At 37.0% G+C, this 18761-nt stretch overlaps 1 protein-coding gene across 6 annotated transcripts in view; it reads right to left on the bottom strand.

Annotated features, from left to right (window-relative positions):
- Window positions 1-18761, bottom strand: part of LOC123681357 (NAD(+) hydrolase sarm1) — a 117702-nt gene that overhangs the window by 21666 nt on the left and 77275 nt on the right. For 5 of the 6 annotated variants that reach the window (XM_045619732.1, XM_045619733.1, XM_045619728.1 and 2 more), the window contains exons 2-4: window positions 7072-7161; window positions 3489-3869; window positions 900-1067 (exon numbers count right to left, since the gene is read on the bottom strand). In XM_045619732.1, coding sequence (XP_045475688.1) covers window positions 900-1067; window positions 3489-3869; window positions 7072-7161 — 639 coding nt within the window. Of the gene's footprint in view, window positions 1-899; window positions 1068-3488; window positions 3870-7071; window positions 7162-15234; window positions 15426-18761 lie in introns of those variants that run through there. The other variant, XM_045619730.1, reaches the window with a different exon arrangement.

Genomic DNA, 18761 nt, shown 5'->3' with positions numbered 1-18761 from the left:
CTAGGAAATTGGGTGCCGTACGAGTTGAAGCCGAGAGATGTTGAACGGCGTTTGTTCGCTTGTGAACAGCTGCTGGCAGGCAAATACGGAAGGGATAACTACATCGTATTGTGACTGAACGCGAAAAATGGGTTCATTACGACAATCCCAAGAGCAGAAAATCATGGGGATATCCCGGCCAAGCTTCCACTTTGAGGGCCAAACCGAATATTCACGATTCCAAGGTCATGCTCAGTATTTAGTGGGTCCAGCTCGGTGTAGTGTGTTATGAGTTGTTGAAACCGACTGAAACAATCGCAGGCGATCATTATCGAACGCAATTAATGCATTTCAGCCCCATATTGAAAGACAAACGGCCACAAACAACGAGAGACTTGATACAGTGATTTCACAGCATAACAATGCTCGACCCCATGTTGCGAAAGTGGACAAGACATTCTTGGAAACGTTGAAATGGAAGTCCTACCCCACCCGCCGTATTCTCCAGACGTTGCTCCCTCGGATTATCACTTGTTTCGATAAATGGCACACGGCAATGACAGTACTTTCGGTCTTACGAAGAAGTAAAAAATTGGATCTATTCGTGGATCGCTTCAAAAGATGACCAGTTTTTTCAATGCGGGATTCGTACGCTGCCCGAAAGATGGGAGAAAGTAGTGGCCAGCGATGAACAATACTTTGAATCATAAATGTATAACCAGTTTTTTACAATAAACCCTCGAATTTTGAAAAAAAACAGCGGTAGCAATGTTGTACGCCTATGCTATGTACATAGAGAATTTCAAGAAATCCATAAATAACTGTAACACGATCCGATACGTTCTAAGGAGATTCCACTCGTAAGAAGTGCACATCAGGGTATAAGAGATAATGAAGAGAACTCGCTTGATCAAGCTTACCTTGGAGGTCAGCAAACTTTTTTCTGCAGATACACCGTCCACTTCTAACCTGGCACGTGAAGCAGCAGCTGCGCTGTTTTCCTCGTAAGAAACATCACCTGCTTGAAGCTTCTTCATTTCAGCGCAATTGGCACTTTCTTTCTCTGCACTAAAACCGTCCGTTATCACCTGAAGAAGATAAGAAGATGTCAGCATACCTGTTAACATTTGAGATCGAGTGTCTTCTAAAAATAAGAGAGCGCGATGTGCTTGTATCAGAGGTTCTGATAACATTCATTCTTCGAAACAGATTTCCATAGGAATATTTCTACATTACAATCGAAAACAACATTTACTCAAGATTTTGAAAAACTGGAAAAATCAATTTCTATGCAAATTGAAGTTATATACACACATCGTCAAAAGTCTTGCACCCCTAGGTTTCTGAAGAAATCTATGTTCTGGAAATGAGATAAATATTTTCCTTGATTCCAACTGCAATATATTTGATATAAAAATTTTCGTTTGTTACTCTTTGCTTTATGCAAGACGAGACAAAATAGGAAAAATGAGAAAAAATTTTAATTTATCGATTATTCATTTTTGATTGATTATATGATATTTATTCCACAACTGAATCCAAATGCAATGGTCCTTTATAAATTTTTTAGGCATATCGTTCCATTCTTACTGAAGGGCTAAACTCAATTCCTGAAAAGTTGAAGATGGGTTTTGGCGATTGGATATTGCTCTCTCTAAGTGATCCCATACGCGCTCAATTGGATTCATGTCTGGTGACTTTGCTGAGGAGTTCATTCTCTGGATATTGTTCTCTTGAAGAATGTTTTGAACCCTTCGTGTGCTGTGTGGTGGGGCGTTATTGTCCTGATAAATGAAATCATCCCCAAATTCGTTGGGCAGAGGAACAATGATTGCTCCAATGATATTTTCTGCGTAGATGGCACCAGTCATTGTTCATTCAACGATAATAAGAGGGGTACGGCGACCGAACATTATACCCCTCCTGCCCATTATTTATACACTTGAAAGGGCACAACTTCCCAGTCGAAATTGAGTCGGTCTAGTCTGCCTGGACCTCTCCAAACCCTTTCTTGTTGACTGTCACTTTGTTAACCGAATAGTGACTAGTCCGAAAAAAGTACGTTGCGTCATTGTGGTAAAAGCTAATCTTGGTGGTGTTCTGCCCATTGCCCATGGGCAGGTACTCTTAAAGGTCTTCTTGCCCTTAAATTTGTGGAATGCAACCGTTTTCTTATGGTAATGGTTGAAACTACCCGTCTATAGGTCCTCAAAAAATGACTCTGGAGGGTTGTTATAGATACCGTTCGATTCCTTCGAGTGAAATTTGCGATGTAATGGTCTTCTCTTGCAGATGTTACTCTGGGTCGATAAGACACCGGTCTCCGGGCAACGCTGCTAGTTTCCAGGAAAAGGGTCACTATGCGCCTAACTGAAGTCCGTGGAATTCTCAAACGTTGCGCAATCTGATAGTTCAAGAAAGCTTCTTGAAGTAGGACTACTATTCTGGCCCGGTCAGACTGAGAAATTGGATGTCCCGGCATTTTCCACGAAATATTCTCAATATTACACCTCGTTATTCGCTGAAAACTGATTAACTTCGAATACACCTGTATACTCCCTAACAAGAAACATTTTTTGCTGGTTTATTGTTTTCATTTAAGTGACAAGATAGTGAAGATTCCACACAAAAAATATTGTCATGTTACATGCAACAAGTTGAGAGTTAATAGGGTGGGTCAAGACTTTTGACGATGTGTGTATGTGGCAGGTTTCAGAATAGTTATTTATAATACAAGTGCAGAAGGCATTGATATTCTTCCACGAGTTCAAAATTCAAAAACGAGCCACGAAGTGGCGAGTTTTGGAATGAACGAGTGGTAGAATGAGCCTTCTGTACGAGTATTATACATTATTTTCTCTAATTCATTGCATTTTCATTGAAATTAATGAAATATTTCCATAAATATGTTTTAGTGATTTTTGCATTGAAAAATGTTGGTTGGCAGAACTGATTTCTTTAAGGCAAATTGATGAATTGACAGATAAAGCCGTGGCGGAAAGTTCGGAGTACCAACACAGAATAATAAAATATAACCATGAAAACTGTGCGTTTCTGATATATTCTCGCACGATTTTGTTCTACGAGATGTGGAAGAATGAACGGAATAACCACAGAATTAGAGAAAACTATGTTCGATCGATCACCTCTTTTATTTCAGTTTGAAATCTGGCAATTTGGTGGTAGGTAATTGCCATAATAAAAGTTTGGTGAAAACTGACATTCGTAAGGCTATTTTTGTCGTTTGGTCGACTCAAAATGATTTCGAAGAGAGATATGTGATTTATTGATTCAAATAACTTAATCTAGACGGTAAATCCCAGAAGTTCACAGAGCCAAAATTAACTGTATTAGGTATTGCTAATAAGAAATTCCGATATACCTTAAGTTCCAACGCGTTTTTCAAAACTCTTCTTCATAATTAGCACAGTTGAAAGTAGATAAATGAAAAAATGTTTTAGAAAAACATGGTGTGCATGCGTGAACAATTAAAGGTTAGGTTTACTCACTTTTGTCTTCTTAAAGTTATTCATCGTCTTCTGCTCAAACTTCACAGTATCCATTATGGCCGTCGGAGAACCGACCTCCGAAGGTACCGGAGTGTCTTCGGGGAAGGTGACCAAGGGCTGCCCAGTCATTTCCACGTCATCGTCGACGTCCACCAGGTTCTCCAAAGAACTTTTGATCTTCTGCTTGAGATCGTAGGTGTCCAGCGAAGGAAAAGTGCTCCTCATATCGTTCATGTTGTTGTTAAGCTCCACCAGGTCGGTTTTCATGTTAGATGCCTTCAGGTCCGAAGAAGAGGTCGTAAGCTGTCTTCTCGTGCTTGAAGAGCTCGAAGCGGTCGTTAGTCGTGTCGTTGTCGTACTGGTCTGCGAATTTGTCTGCAACTGTTTTTAAAGGGGACAAAATGAAGCATCATTCGGATATTTTTGGATTAGTGAGTCGTATAAAGTATAATGTATTTTTAGAGGAACATTCATGTTATCAGAAAGCATCCTGGAAGTACTCCAAAACGTTTCGGAGAAGTGTTCGAATTCTTGTGACACGTGGATGATGTTTTGATTTTTCGAATTCGGTGACCACTTTGTTTGTGGAAACTCCGCTTTCATTGTTGCCGTTAGAGCGATGGTCATGGTAGCACAGTTGGACAAGATCCAGGTCATTTTATGCTCAATAGAGCATTTCGGGGAATGCTATTGTTACAGGTGTCAAAGGTTATGTATTTTTCTCTTTGAATCAACAGTTGATTGGTCTCATTGGACTTATTACGGTTTTGATTTATGATCTAACTTGATTTACCACGATGACATGATATAATTCCCAATGTAACAATTTGTCTATATCCAACTGAAACACTTATACTGAACCTTTATATATTTCAATTTAACTGAGCCCTTAAGAACATATGTTTACTCATATTTTATATGCTAATACTAAAATACTAAACAATGTCTTTCGAATGGAATTAATTTCTATTTTGCAATATTGTGCAATTGTTGGAAAACATGAAACTTTAAGTTGGCATTTATGTTCAAGATGACGACCGATTCAACAGCTGTCAAGTGATTTATTCTCAGTTTGGTTTGGCAATTCATCATGAATAGATTCAAGACTGAACAACGCTTGCAAATAGTGCAATTTTATTTCGAAAATAATGGTTCTGTGCGGAATACGTATCGCGCACTACGTCCATTTCATTTTGTTTAGCGATGAAGCGCACTTCTGGTTGAATGGCTACGTCAACAAACAAAACTGCCGCATTTGGAGTGAAGCTAATCCTCAAGTGTATGTCGAAACACCGTTACATCCAGAAAAACCGACTGTTTGGTGAGCTTTATGGGCGGGTGGAATCATTGGTCCGTACTTCTTCAAAAACGATAATGGCCAGAACGTTAAAGTCAATGGTGATCGTTATAGAGCCATGATAACTAACTTTCTCATTCCTGAATTGAACAACCATGATGTCCAGGAGCTGTGGTTCCAACAAGACGGCGCAACATGTCACACAGCTCGTGCCACAATCGATTTATTGAAAGACACGTTTGGTGACCGCCTAATTTCACGTTTTGGACCTGAGAATTGGCCTCCAAGATCTTGTGATTTAACACCGCTAGACTACTTTCTGTGGGGCTATGTAAAGTCATTGGTCTATGCGGATAAGCCACAAACCCTTGACCATTTGGAAGACAACATTCGCCGTGTTATTGCCGATATACGGCCACAAATGTTGAAAAAAGTCATCGAAAATTGGACGTCCAGATTGGACTACATCCGAGCCAGCCGTGGCGGTCATATGCCAGAAATCATATTCAAAATGTAATGCCACAATATTATCTTGCGGATAAATAAAATTCGTGTCAAACGAATAATCCATCGTTGTTTTATTGCAATTTAAAGTTCTATAGCTCTAAAAAAAAACACCCTTTATATAAAAACTCATGAAAATAAGATTAGAATAGTAGAAGTTATGACTGTAACAAGAATATGAGGATACACATTGAGTTATTTATGTTCGGATTGTTTTCTTATTGAAATTTTTTCGTGTTTTAAAACTTCTTTCAACAAAATGAGATTTTGTATTTGCGGAACTTCCCAAAATTTCCTCTGTTCTGATTTGAGATGAAAAAGCTTACACCACGCATTTATTTTAACGTTTTTTAGATTTTATAGAAAAAAAAGTTTACTAGAAAATGAAATGAAGCTATCATTGGAAAGAGAAACTTTCTATTAGTAAAGCTCTCTTCACTTGTGATTCAGCTGTCTTCCTATTATCATTTCGGAAATTTATTTTTGGATTTTGGCACGTCTATCTGCTGAGAACGTCTAAGACAGTTAGTCACTTGTGGTTAATCGGTATTCCCATGCTATCAAAATTGAGTAATTTTGCCAAGGCAATTATACCTCAATTGAGTACTTGTTTATGTGTGGTAACCGTGAATTTCCTAGGAATTTCTCCATATTTTTTTCACTTGGTTGGGGACCTTCGCAACGATTCTGAGAATTTGCGTCCATTCTTTCATCGGAAATAATTATTTTTTTAATCACATTAGGAATTACGTACATCTTGGATAACTAGATACCTATATACAGGGTGACTCAATTAAGCTCGACAACTCTTTGAAACTTTAGGCTAGGAGAATGATGCAAATTTTGACGGAATCGACAGAATTTTTGATTCTACAGGCTGGTCCGAAAGTGATGAAACATGATACCATCCTGTTTTTTTAAATGGAAAGGCCTATTTTTTTTTATATCATACTCATAATCTCCATGAAATTCTGATTTCGAAACACTCTTTCCAAGAGTTATAGACCGATCGAGCACCCTATATAATACAGCAATAGAAACCGAGTGAATTTATTGAAAAATGAATGTGGGAGTCTTCAAACATTTTTTTTTTCTGCGCAGGGTGCCTCAAAATTAAAGGATTTGAGGGTTTATTTCACTTAACTGTGGAATTAGCGTTTCAGAAATTCATCCAAAAATATGTACAATATTTTCGTGAGATTTATCGATTCATAACATTGGTATATATACATGTGCAGGATAGATCAAAGGGCACCTTGAAACGCTCGAGTGTAAAATACACACACTACTCCCAGTTATTTACATTACACTCACTTGGGATTAATTTCTATAATCTATTCTATGTCGACACCTCGATTGTTTTATCGTTTACGGCACCACAGACAAAATATTCGATAATAAGCGCCTGATAACTTGAAAATAGAGCATTTTTCCAGTTTCATGAATGGGTATCCATTCATTCAAACGCCACTTGTGTAAATATACGTGCGGGATAGTCCCGCTTCAACGTATCAATAGAATCCACGCCAACTGACCTACAAATGAATTATGTTTGCAAGTATACGACAAAGCTTTAGACACATAGGACCAAACTTGCATCACTGAATTTTTTAAAATCCATTCTTTTTACCACTAGTTCTAAATTTAACTGACAGCGTGAATTTAGCTGTCAGCTACTTACTGACTGTTAGAAGTAACGTTAAAAGTGAACACATTTTGCTTAGGCAGAAGTTTTTGAGATAAAAATTTTCACTCTTTTGGATATATTATACAAGGTCTTACCTGAGAGGCATTTGTTCTAACTGGTTTGATGTTCATCAGGGTGGAATGGGTGTTATTTCCATTTGTGTTATCAGTGCAGTCAGCAGCCATCTGTAAAAAAAGAATATTATTTAATTGATTTGGTATTTACGGATGAAATTTCATTCAATAGAAAATAATGATGGCTTAGATTGCAACACACTTTTCTTATACAAAAAAAGACAACGAACCACTATGGCCCAAACTGTCAATTTGTTCTGGACTGACAATTGTCATTCATTCCTTGCTCCATTTGCATAATATGTATTAGGCCAATTGAAAAGTCCCCGGTCTGATGCACAGATGGCGATGCTAGTTTTAAATCCATATGATTTTTACTTAGTACCAACCTTCAAACGATACGAGTCAACATTTGACAGCCGTCCGACCAATAGTTTGTGAGATATTGCCTTGATATAGACACTTTTGTTATTCGAAAAAAGATGGAAAAAAATAATTTCGTGTGTACAGTTTAGGAAAAATCTTGGCTTGATAAAGAGTTTCCGGGGTCTGCATCAGGGAAATCAACCATCATTGATTGTTATACTAAGTTTAAACGTGGTGAGACGAGCACCGAAGACGGCGAACGCAGTGAACGCCCAAAAGAGGCTGTCACCGACGAAAAAATCAAAAAAGCTAAAAAAATTATTTTGAATGACCGTACTGTGAAGTTGATCGAGATAGCAGACATTGTGAAGATATCATCTGAACGTGTACGTTATATAATTCACGAATATTTGTACATGAGAAAGCTGTGTGCAAAATGGGAGCCGCGCGAGCTCACAATCGATCAAAAGCAACAACGTGTTAATGATTCTGAGCAGTGTTTGAAGCTGTTTGAGTGCAATAAACTTGCATTTTTGCGTCGATATGTGACAATGTATGAAACATGGCTCCATCATTTCACTCCGGAGTCCAATCGACAGTCAGCTGAGTGGACTGCACAGGATGAACCGAATCCAAAGCGAGGAAAAACACAACAGTCAGCTGGCAAGGTTATGGCATCAGTATTCTGGGATGCGTAAGGTATAATATTCATTGATTACCTCCAAAAGGACCAGAACATCAACATGAAATGGTTAAAAAAAGGCCCCATTTGAAGGAAAAGGGGTGCTGTTTCATCAAGACAATGCACCGTGTCACAAATCAATGAAAACAATTGGAAAATTGCATGAATTGGGCTTCGAATTGCTTCTACATCCACCGTATTCGCCAGATCTGGCCCCCAGCGACTTCTTCCTGTTCTCAGACCTCGAAAGAATGCCCGCTGGAAAGAAATTTAGGCCTATTTTGAAGCGAAAGACAAATCGTACTACAAAAATGGTATCGAAAAGTTGGAAGATCGCTATAATCGCTTCGCTGTATCGCCCTCGAAGGCAACTATGTTGAATAATAAAATCGAACTTTGCCAAAAAAATGTGTTTAACTATGGTAGACCGGGGACTTTTCAATTGGTCTGTTAAGAGTCTCAGAGTTTTCCCAGAATGTCTTGACTATAGATTCCTAAGTAAAAAACTAAGTTATGACTATTTCTCGCTGAAAGCTTTCAGTTTTTGATTTATACACTTCTTCAACTTTATGTACCACTTCCTGAGTGCTCTGCACTTACAGCAATCTGCTTTCGAACCTTCCAATGGCGCATATATAAATCTTTTTACCGACGATTGAAGAAGTATCGTGAAAGACTCATACAGTACAATTATAGGAACAATATAAAGGTTATGGACACGGCACGATCGTACTTGCGCAATCCACTTGGTCAATTAGCTATTTCACTCACGGAGCCGTGGATTAATAAAAGTGAGGAAATATCTGAGGCACTCCAAGATCGTTAATGATAATTGAAGAATCCTGTTCCGTATCAATTGACGGCGTTAATTCTTCAACGGTTGGCTGCGTGTAGGCGGATATCCGTTTGTCTGTTTTTATGTTTTGTCTGTTTTTATTGCGGTGTCTCGTTTATTGTTGTGTTTGTGGTCATTGTCAAGATGCCCTTCGGAGTCACTGTCTTTCGAATGCATAGCATGGTTACCTGATCTAGCAATCTAAAACCTGCTATTTCGGGCAAAATTCGACAAGGGGTTCCATAGATATGGCAGTTCAAGAGCAGGCCGCAGCCTAAAAAAAAATTTTAGCCGTCCAATTTTTCTAAATTTTTTGTATGTTTTCCTATGACTAGTTTTCGAGATACAGGTGTCGAAGTTGGAAAATGGCATTACTTTGAAATGACATTTCTCGTAGGAAAACACCTTGAATGAAACACTTTTGCGCGACAAATTTTGCTTGATTCATAGATAGAGGGAGTATACGCAATTTTTACATGTCTCCAACATGGTTAAATTACGTTGTCAGAATGTGATATATTTTTAAATCCACAATTTCACTATATCGTTATGAATGTATATTATATTGAATGAATATATTTATTTGAGCGATTCCCGATTAAATATGCAAATTTGAATATTTGGAACCCGATATTTTTCCTAATTGTCGAATTTATAATAAGTGGAATATTTATTATTTTCTGTATCTACCTGCTGAAATTCAAGGTTCGGCAACTATTGCTCTCCTAGTGTCATCCGTTGTTTAACGTCGTTAGGCGCGCTTGAAGTAAGTTTTCTGAATTTCTGATATATTTAGGTATTCATTTCAATATATTTTGAGTTAATATAAAACATTGATTTTCATTGGGACATAAGAAGTGCGTTCTTTGTGGAGAAACTCACGAATTGAGTGAAATATCCTATCATTATAATATGTTTTCATTTCCGCGCGCTTCATGTCAAATTTAATATTTCATGTTGGGGACAAAACTTTTTATCTTGTGCTGAACATACTCCAATGTTTGGTAGTGCTCCTTAGAGATATACCGATTTTCTGATATAAATCGTATACGAATCCACTCAAAAGGTAGACCGGCGACGATTCTTGTTTGAATTAGGCAAGGCCGTGAGTTTTTTATCAGATTAATGAAATCGAATCGAAATCATAGAGATTAGCCATTGGGAATCCCTGTGTTGAAAGTTATCATGAGTGTTTGTTTGTGATTATCTATTGGAAATTCGGGATTGCACTATTTTTTACAACTAGAAAATGAGAGATGCCTAATATCTTTATACTACATTATATTTTATACAGATTCTTATGGAATACTGTACACTGGATCAATACAAAAAATAACGAAAAGTATTCGCTTCGATTAATTGCAATTTTTTTAGATATAATATACAGGCTATTCATAAATTGGAGGTACAAACGGACCATTTCAGGAGAAAAAAGTCCTATAAACATGGCCCAACAACGCTTCATTTCCGAGATACAGGGTGTTGAATTTTAATTCAACACAAGATATTTAACTGGAGTTAGGCAAAGATATTCCAATTTAAAATTTTCATCATGTGATATGCTAATTTTAAATGCAAATCTACAGGGTCTGTATCTCGAAAACAATGCGTTTGTTGTTAGGACTATATTTTCTTAAAATAATCCAAGGAATCTCTTATTTTCGTTTGTACCTCGAATTAAGGAACATCCTGTAAATACCGCGATGCATTCTTCCATCGTTCCTAGACTGTAAAACATGCAATGACTCATCAACAAGTAGCGTCTGGTTCAATTTCCGCTTTTAGTGGTTACAACCAAGCACACCCACTTCCTCAATATTAGCATTGGTTTGGACAGGTAGAATCTGATTAGTTCTATCAAATTAGTATTTCCCCAACTTACATCATGATATGACACTTTTAAATCCCGAATCTTTGAATTTGCACGAAGCTTGAAATTGGTGTTTTATTACTACACGCAGAATCTCAACTGGACCGAATCTCTCACGGAAATATTCGGTACTTCTTTCTCAAAAGCCTCATATCAAGCTACTTGCAACAACAACAACAACAAGCAATTTTATTGTGTAGTGTCACATTCATGGGCGCCCGCAGAAATTTTTCTCAGGGGGGGCAAAATGAAAATTATTGAAAAACGATAAGGCATCCATGATTGTCATTGAAAACCGGAAAATTGTTGTGAATCCATTATTTTCCGTTTTTCCTTGCCCTTTGGATTGAGAAGGTTATAGCATAGTATAATTCCTTATACTATGGTTATAGTGAGGGTGTTGTGCTGAAAAATGAGGCAATCAAAATTTCAGGGGGGGCCATGGCCATCCCCTCTGCGGGCGCCCATGGTCACATCAATTAAAAAATGATGAAATGAGAAGAAACACGAGATTGCAGAAATAAAGGGTGTTTTTTTTTAGAGCTATAGAACTTTAAATTGCAATAAAACAACGATGGATTATTCGATTGACATGAATTTTATTTATCCGCAAGATAATCTTGTGGCATTACATTTTGAATATGATTTCTGGCATATGATCGCCACGGCTGGCTCGGATGTAGTCCAATCTGGACGTCCAATTTTCGATGACTTTTTCCAATATTTGTGGCCGTATATCGGCAATAACACGGCGAATGATTGTCTTCCAAATGGTCAAGGGTGTGGCTTATCCGCAAAGACCAATGACTTTACATAGCCCCACAGAAAGTAGTCTAGCGGTGTTAAATCACAAGATCTTGGAGGCCAATTCACAGGTCCAAAACGTGAAATTAGGCGGTCACCAAACGTGTCTTTCAATAAATCGATTGTGGCACGAGCTGTGTGACATGTTGCGCCGTCTTGTTGGAACCCCAGCTCCTGGACATCATGGTTGTTTAATTCAGGAATGAAAAAGTTAGTAATCATGGCTCTATACCGATCACCATTGACTGTAACGTTCTGGCCATCATCGTTTTTGAAGAAGTACGGACCAATGATTCCACCAGCCCATAAAGCGCACCAAACAGTCAGTTTTTCTGGATGTAACGGTGTTTCGAAATACACTTGAGGATTAGCTTCACTCCAAACGCGGCAATTTCGTTTGTTGACGTAGCCATTCAACCAGAAGTGCGCTTCATCGCTAAACAAAATAAAATGGACGTAGTGCGCGATACGTATTCCGCACAAAACCATTATTTTCGAAATAAAATTGCACTATTTGCAAGCGTTGTTCAGGCGTGAGTCTATTCATGATGAATTGCCAAACCAAACTGAGAATAAATCACTTAACAGCTGTTAAATCGGTCGTCATCTTATGTAATGCCTACTTAAAGTTATATACCTCAAAAAAAAACACCCGTTAGTTGGTTAAAATGTCAATCTACTCGGCTTGATGAATCCCTGATACTGAACCATAAGATTGCACGATGACAGAATACGGAAAAGTCGATTTTCACGCGATGTACCAAACGAGTGATTACTTCACATGGATGCATAATGACTAACAGGAGCAGAAGAATCAATCCTGGTGACATTTCCCACAATTGACACTGACGTAACGCAATGTAACGTATGCTGCAAAATCTGGAGAACAGAACATCGGGCGCGCGATGTGACATCACTTTTCACGTAGTAAATCCGTTACGTATCAAAATATGTACGTAATTGATGAATGGAACATGTGACATCACAAGTTTATTAATAGTAGAGTTGGGTTTCTGAGATACAGCGAGGTCGCTCATCGTCGGAACTGGTTTATTTTCGTGGGTAACAACAGCGATCTGCCAAGTGAAGATCGGTGCAATTAACAGCAGTGCAAGAGATAAGAAACACCGATTATTATTATGTATTTTATTGCCTGGTAAAATTGGAGCGTGCACATCTTTGCGGTGTTATCTTGGCTTGTTCGGCGTGTCTTATCGACTTGTAAAGTTGTGCATCGATCGTTTTTGGCTGTGTTAAGTTTAATTTATTATCTACTATTACAATGAGACTGTACGAGTATCATTAATCTGCATGTAGAGTTTTTTGTTGTTGATTTGCGTTGATTCTTTTTTGATTCGATTTTCAGTGGATTTATTTCACTTATTTTGGCGGTGCTTGTATTAAATCTATATGATTTTTAGTTGATACCAACCTTCAAACGATACGTGTCAAAATTTGACAGCAGTCCGACCATTAGTTCGTGAGATATTGCATTTTGGGTGTAGTTTTTTTTATTATTTGAAGAAAGATGGAAAAAAAGAATTTCGTGTGCTGATAAAATATTGCTTTTTGTTGGGAAAAAATACAGTTGAAGCAGAATCTTGGCTTGATGAAGAGTTTTCGGGATCTACACCAGGAAAATCAACCATCATTGATTGGTATGCTAAGTTTAAACGTGGTGAAATGAGCATCGAAGACGCCGAACGCAGTGGACGCCCAGAAAAGACTGTCACCAACAAAATAATCAAAAAACTTCACAAAATAATTTTGAATGACCGTAAAATGAAGTTGATCGAGATAGCAGACATTGTGAAGATATCATCTGAACGTATATATCATATCATTCACGAATATTTGTACTTGAGAAAGCTATTACAAAATAGCTGCCGACTGAAAACTAATTTATTTCCGACAAATTATTAAATATTTTCACCATTTGTTGAATAAATCTGAGAGGAGGCGTAATAAAATCGTAATAAAAACATCGCGTGAGTCTAAAATGGCATAACAAGAATGAATCTCAAGTATTATTTATGAGAATAATTACACCAATTGAAGCTATGATGAAAATTTCAAAGTGATACCAAATATAGTGTACCATATGAATGACTCTTTTCCTGAACTGAATGATAAAATAAATGAATGAATAAACATATAGAAATAGCAAAATCATTAAAATGAAATCGAGATTCACCAGTGAAATGAAAATGTTTGCATGTATCTAGTATTCTCAGATGAATTCATACAAATTCATAATATTTACTTTCTCCAACAACTAACTAGTGAGTAATAGTTAATGATTCGACAAGAGTGGGTGAAATTTTAGTTTCTAATATAATAAATGTAACCAACAGTCGATTCTGAACGATTATTTTCGTCTCAGGTCTTCTTGATGCTGAAGCTTTCCTCATTTCACCTTTAGATTCTCAAACTACAGATTTATTCAAGGAATTTACTCTCATTGATTTGAAACTTGCTATTTTTAGCTAGGTTCCTTCGAAACTCAACATTTACTTATAATCGCCAATCAATAATATTGATAGATATTCACATATGAATCATTAACTACATTCATATCTTATCTTCCGAAGTTGAAATATCTTAATACAAAGTAATATGCATGAATATACTCACACCCAAGAAATTGATATAGATATAATTATTCTCTCCATTAAAATTTCAGAATTGTGAACCAATTTTTGTATCTGTAGATTTCCCAACTTCGAACATTATTTATTGGCATTTCCGAAAAATAAATGCACGAAAGAGAATTGGAGCAATTCTTGGAATTCTTCACAAATCGATAAAATATGCTTATCGTCGTCAAATAGTCGATATTTCGTAGAATTATATCGATAAACGCAATCGCAGAATGAAGAGAATTATGTGCATAATTTTGAGGCAGCGAAAAGTTCCAAATATTCAGCACTAGGTGGTTTTATGAGAGTGTTGGAAGTTATATTATAGTGTATCCTTATTTATACTCGATTGCTAATGAAGATTGATGTAATTCTCGGAGAAATAAACATAGATAGACGAAGCATAATATGTCATTTTCAGTAAGCAAATTTTATCCCCAACATGAACCATCAAATTTGACATGAAAAGAGCGGAAATGAAAACATATCAGTGATACGATATTTCACTCAATTCGCGAGTTTCTCCACAAAGAACGCACTTCTTATGTCCCATAGTGAATCAACGTTTCATATTAACCCAAAATATATTGACATAAATACCTAAATATTTCAGAAATTCAGAAAACAAACTTCAAGCGCGCCAAACGACGTGAAACAACCGATGACACTAAGAGAGCAAAAGTTGCCAAACCTTGGATTTCAGCAGGTAGATACAGAAAATAATAAATATTCTGCTTTTTATAAAATTGATAATTAGGAAAAATATCGGAGTCCAAATATTCAAAATGCATATTTAATCGGGATTCACTCAAATAAATATATTTCATTCAATATAATATACATTCATAACGATATAGTAAAATTGTGGATTTGAAAATATATCACAATCCGACAACGTAATCTAACCATGTTGGGGACATGTTGAATTGCGTATACTCCCTCTATCTATGTTTAGTACTATGATGTAATCAAAAAAGGAGCTTTTTACCATAAAAACACTTTTCCTTTTTTGGAAGGTGTCACCGTCGATGGTGGTTTCCTTAACTGTGTGCCTCCAAGAACGCATATTAACTTATATGTTGTCACACCACCAAAACTACTAATTTTTTTTGCGAATTTGACGCTGTTTGCCCGGAGCTCAGATGCACGAGATGTTTCCCTCATCGGGATCACGTTGATACTGTCAATTTACCTGCTCAAAGTTCTACTTTAAAATCCGCACTTGGAGGTATCGTAAAGATATCTTATCAGTCAGACGGTGGTATTTGGACAAGACGGAACGACACAGATAAAAGTGAAAAGGATGGCTTTATGATGTCTGAAAGGTCTCGACTTTGAGAATTACGCCGTGACGTTTTGGTAAAAGGGCAGGAAATGGCCCTTGAGAATGTAAAAATGTTTCTGACTTTGCCGCGGCGCCTCATTGGACTTGACTTTCGGCATGAAATATGATTGACTGGAATGTAGGTTAGATGCGAACAGGCCCGGCGCGAGTTATTTTGGCGCCTGAAGCAAGGACTTTTTCGGCGCTCCTGCTGAAAAAGCATAAAACTTACTTTTCTATATAAAAAAATTAATACCTCCAGCATTCTTCCCCATTTTGGAATCGTACCTCAGTAAACGTACATTTCAAATTGCAATAAATACTGAAACATCCAGTAAATTTTCAATAAAAGAAGAAGTTCCTCAAGGTAGTGTCCTCGGTCCGATATTATTTGTTCTGTATACTTCAGATTTACCAATTTCGAATGATACTGTAATAGGAACTAGGAACATTTGCAGATGACACTGTAATTCTGTCAAGTAATGTTGATCCTCAAAAAAACATCTGACAATATACAGATTCACCTAAATTTGATAAAGCAGTGGTTGATTAAATGGAAAATGAAAGTTAAGTAAGCCAAATCTTCTCACATAACATTCACCTTGTGAACACAAGTATGCCCCCCAGTCTCAATGAAAAAAGTGCCCATACCACAAACAAATTCGGTCAAATACCTCGGTATGCATCTTGACCAAAAATTAACTTGGAAACACCACTTAATGAGAAAGAAGAAACAGATGGAAATTAAAATGAACGAACTGCAATGACTACTTGGAAATCAATCTTGACTTTCCATTGAAAACAAGATCCTCCTGTATAAATGTGTCATCAAACCTATTTGGACCTATGGTATTGAACTTTGAGGCTGTGCGTGAGGGCCGAATTGCCGCCCCTCAAATAGAGGCCTCTGAAACGGTCGCTTCACTGTCTAACGACGACCTAGGATGCAAATAATACGTTCTGCCTTAAGGAAAGTTTCCCATCATAAGAAAAAGAGGAAAATAATTATGGTTACACATAGGATTCATTCGCAAGATCTAGGTATAGTGTTCATGTATGTATTCAGATGATTTGTTATTAGGAAATCCACCTCAATTTTCTCAGATGATAATAATTATAATAATTCTAGCCATTGCAGCGTCGAACTATTGGCTCATGTCAGAAAGAATTATTTCAGAAACGGCAGACAAGTGATCTCGACGAGAAAAAAAATATCATAAAGTACCACGGATGTGCAACGAACGAAACAATCTAACATATTATCACAGACGGATGTCAGAAAATGCAAAGATAGATACGATGCAGCAGGAAAGATACTCCTTCAAAAATTGACGGTTGTATTTGGAAAAATGCAATCAGAAAAAGTGCAATATGCGAGAAGTACCAATCGGAAAGCATCCTGGAGAACAAACACTGTAAACTGTACTGGGATGCTCATTGACAAAATTGTCTCTTTTAACAGAAAAGTTATACTATTGGTTGATAAATATGAGAAGACAGTAACAGCATAGCAATCCCAAAAAACAACATGTGGCAAGAGAAGTTGGATAATACAAGCTTACCTATAAAATAAAAAATTCTACTATTCTGATTGAGGCAACCCCATCTTGAGTTGCAACACAACTGCTTGGTTTGTTTATTTTGAGGTTAAGGATGAAGATAAATGTTGTAGCATACACGTATATTGAAGAATGATTCAGCAAAGATAAGGTATAATAAGATTTTATTACTTGAAGAAAAAAGATTGTTAATAAGTCAATAGTCCAAAAGCTGTGAAATTAATAATAATAATAATAATAATAACTTTATTTAACCATCAAAAAAATATTACATGGTAAGTCAATATGAACATGTATATATAAGAGGAATTTGCAGAGCCTCTGAGAACATTACTGAAACAATCACAATAACACATTAATAATTTTAAAACTGAAATGACATAAATTCATCAACAGAATAAAAGGTTTTTTCAATGAGAATCTCCTTCATCACTTTCACGAATTGAATTCTTGATAATATCCTCAGATGGTTCGGGATCTTGTTGAATAACTTAATGCACATATGGTTTGTCCCTACCTGAGTTCTTTTAATACGGTGATGTGGAATAAGCAAGTCACCTCCTTTCCTCGTTTCATACTGATGGAAGTCCCGCAGAGCAGCAAATTTTTGGCCATTCTCAAGTGTATATAACAGGCTGTTCAGTATATACACAGATGGTAAAGTAAGTATTCTCTCTTTTTTGAAAAGGTCCCTGCAGCTTGTTGTTCTTGAGACCCCACATAAGGCTCTTATTGCCTCCTTTTGTTTGAGAAATACTCTCTTCGCTGCAGAGCTGTAACCCCACAGTAAAATACTGTAGGTTGCTATGGAATGGAAATTAGCGTAGTATGTTAGTCTGCAAACGTCTGGAGAAGATATGGCCCTCATTCGCCTTATAGTGAAAATAGCCGTAGATAATTTACCTGACATCTCATCTATATACGGGTTCCAAGAGAGAGAGTTGTCAAAAACTACACCGAGCAACTTTATCCTTTCAGTATCTCCACCACATCCAAAACAGATCTTTTGGGTTTTTTCTTTGTTGAGCTTCAGTCCATTAGTAGCGAACCAATCCTCTGCCATCTGCAACGACACAGATGAAAGCTGTTTCAGTTCATTTATTGAATTTGCCCTGGTTAGAAAGTTCGTATCGTCGGCGTAACGCAGAGATTTACTGGTAAGTACATTCGCTGGTAGATCATTGGTATAGACGATAAAAAGAAGGGGTCCCAGAATGGAGCCCTGTATGTTATGGTATTCAACAATCAGACTCATTTGGATATGATTTAGGTGTGAAACCATCAATGACTTCCGTTCTGTTCAATGCAACCAATGCCTGAATTGCATCCCAGTCAGCTTGGTTTGTTTAGTTTCAGATTTGAGCTAAGATTGATGTTCTGTTCAATGCAACCAATGCCTGAATTGCCTCTCATAGTCAGCTTGGTTTGTTTAGTTTCAGCTTTGATCTAATATTGATGTTGTGGCATGTATCGAGAAATATTTTAGCAAAAATGAGGTATAATTAAGATTATATTACCGGAGACAAAAAAGGAACTTTCAAGTATTTATTATAGGAACTCGTTAAACCAGAATTTATGAAATCGATCGTAAACAACAATCAAGTTTATTTGATTGCATCTCCTGTTGGATAC

Source organism: Harmonia axyridis, chromosome 5, assembly GCF_914767665.1.
Source record: "Harmonia axyridis chromosome 5, icHarAxyr1.1, whole genome shotgun sequence".
Classification (NCBI taxonomy): domain Eukaryota; kingdom Metazoa; phylum Arthropoda; class Insecta; order Coleoptera; family Coccinellidae; genus Harmonia; species Harmonia axyridis.
This window is presented reverse-complemented; position numbering and strand designations above follow the sequence as displayed.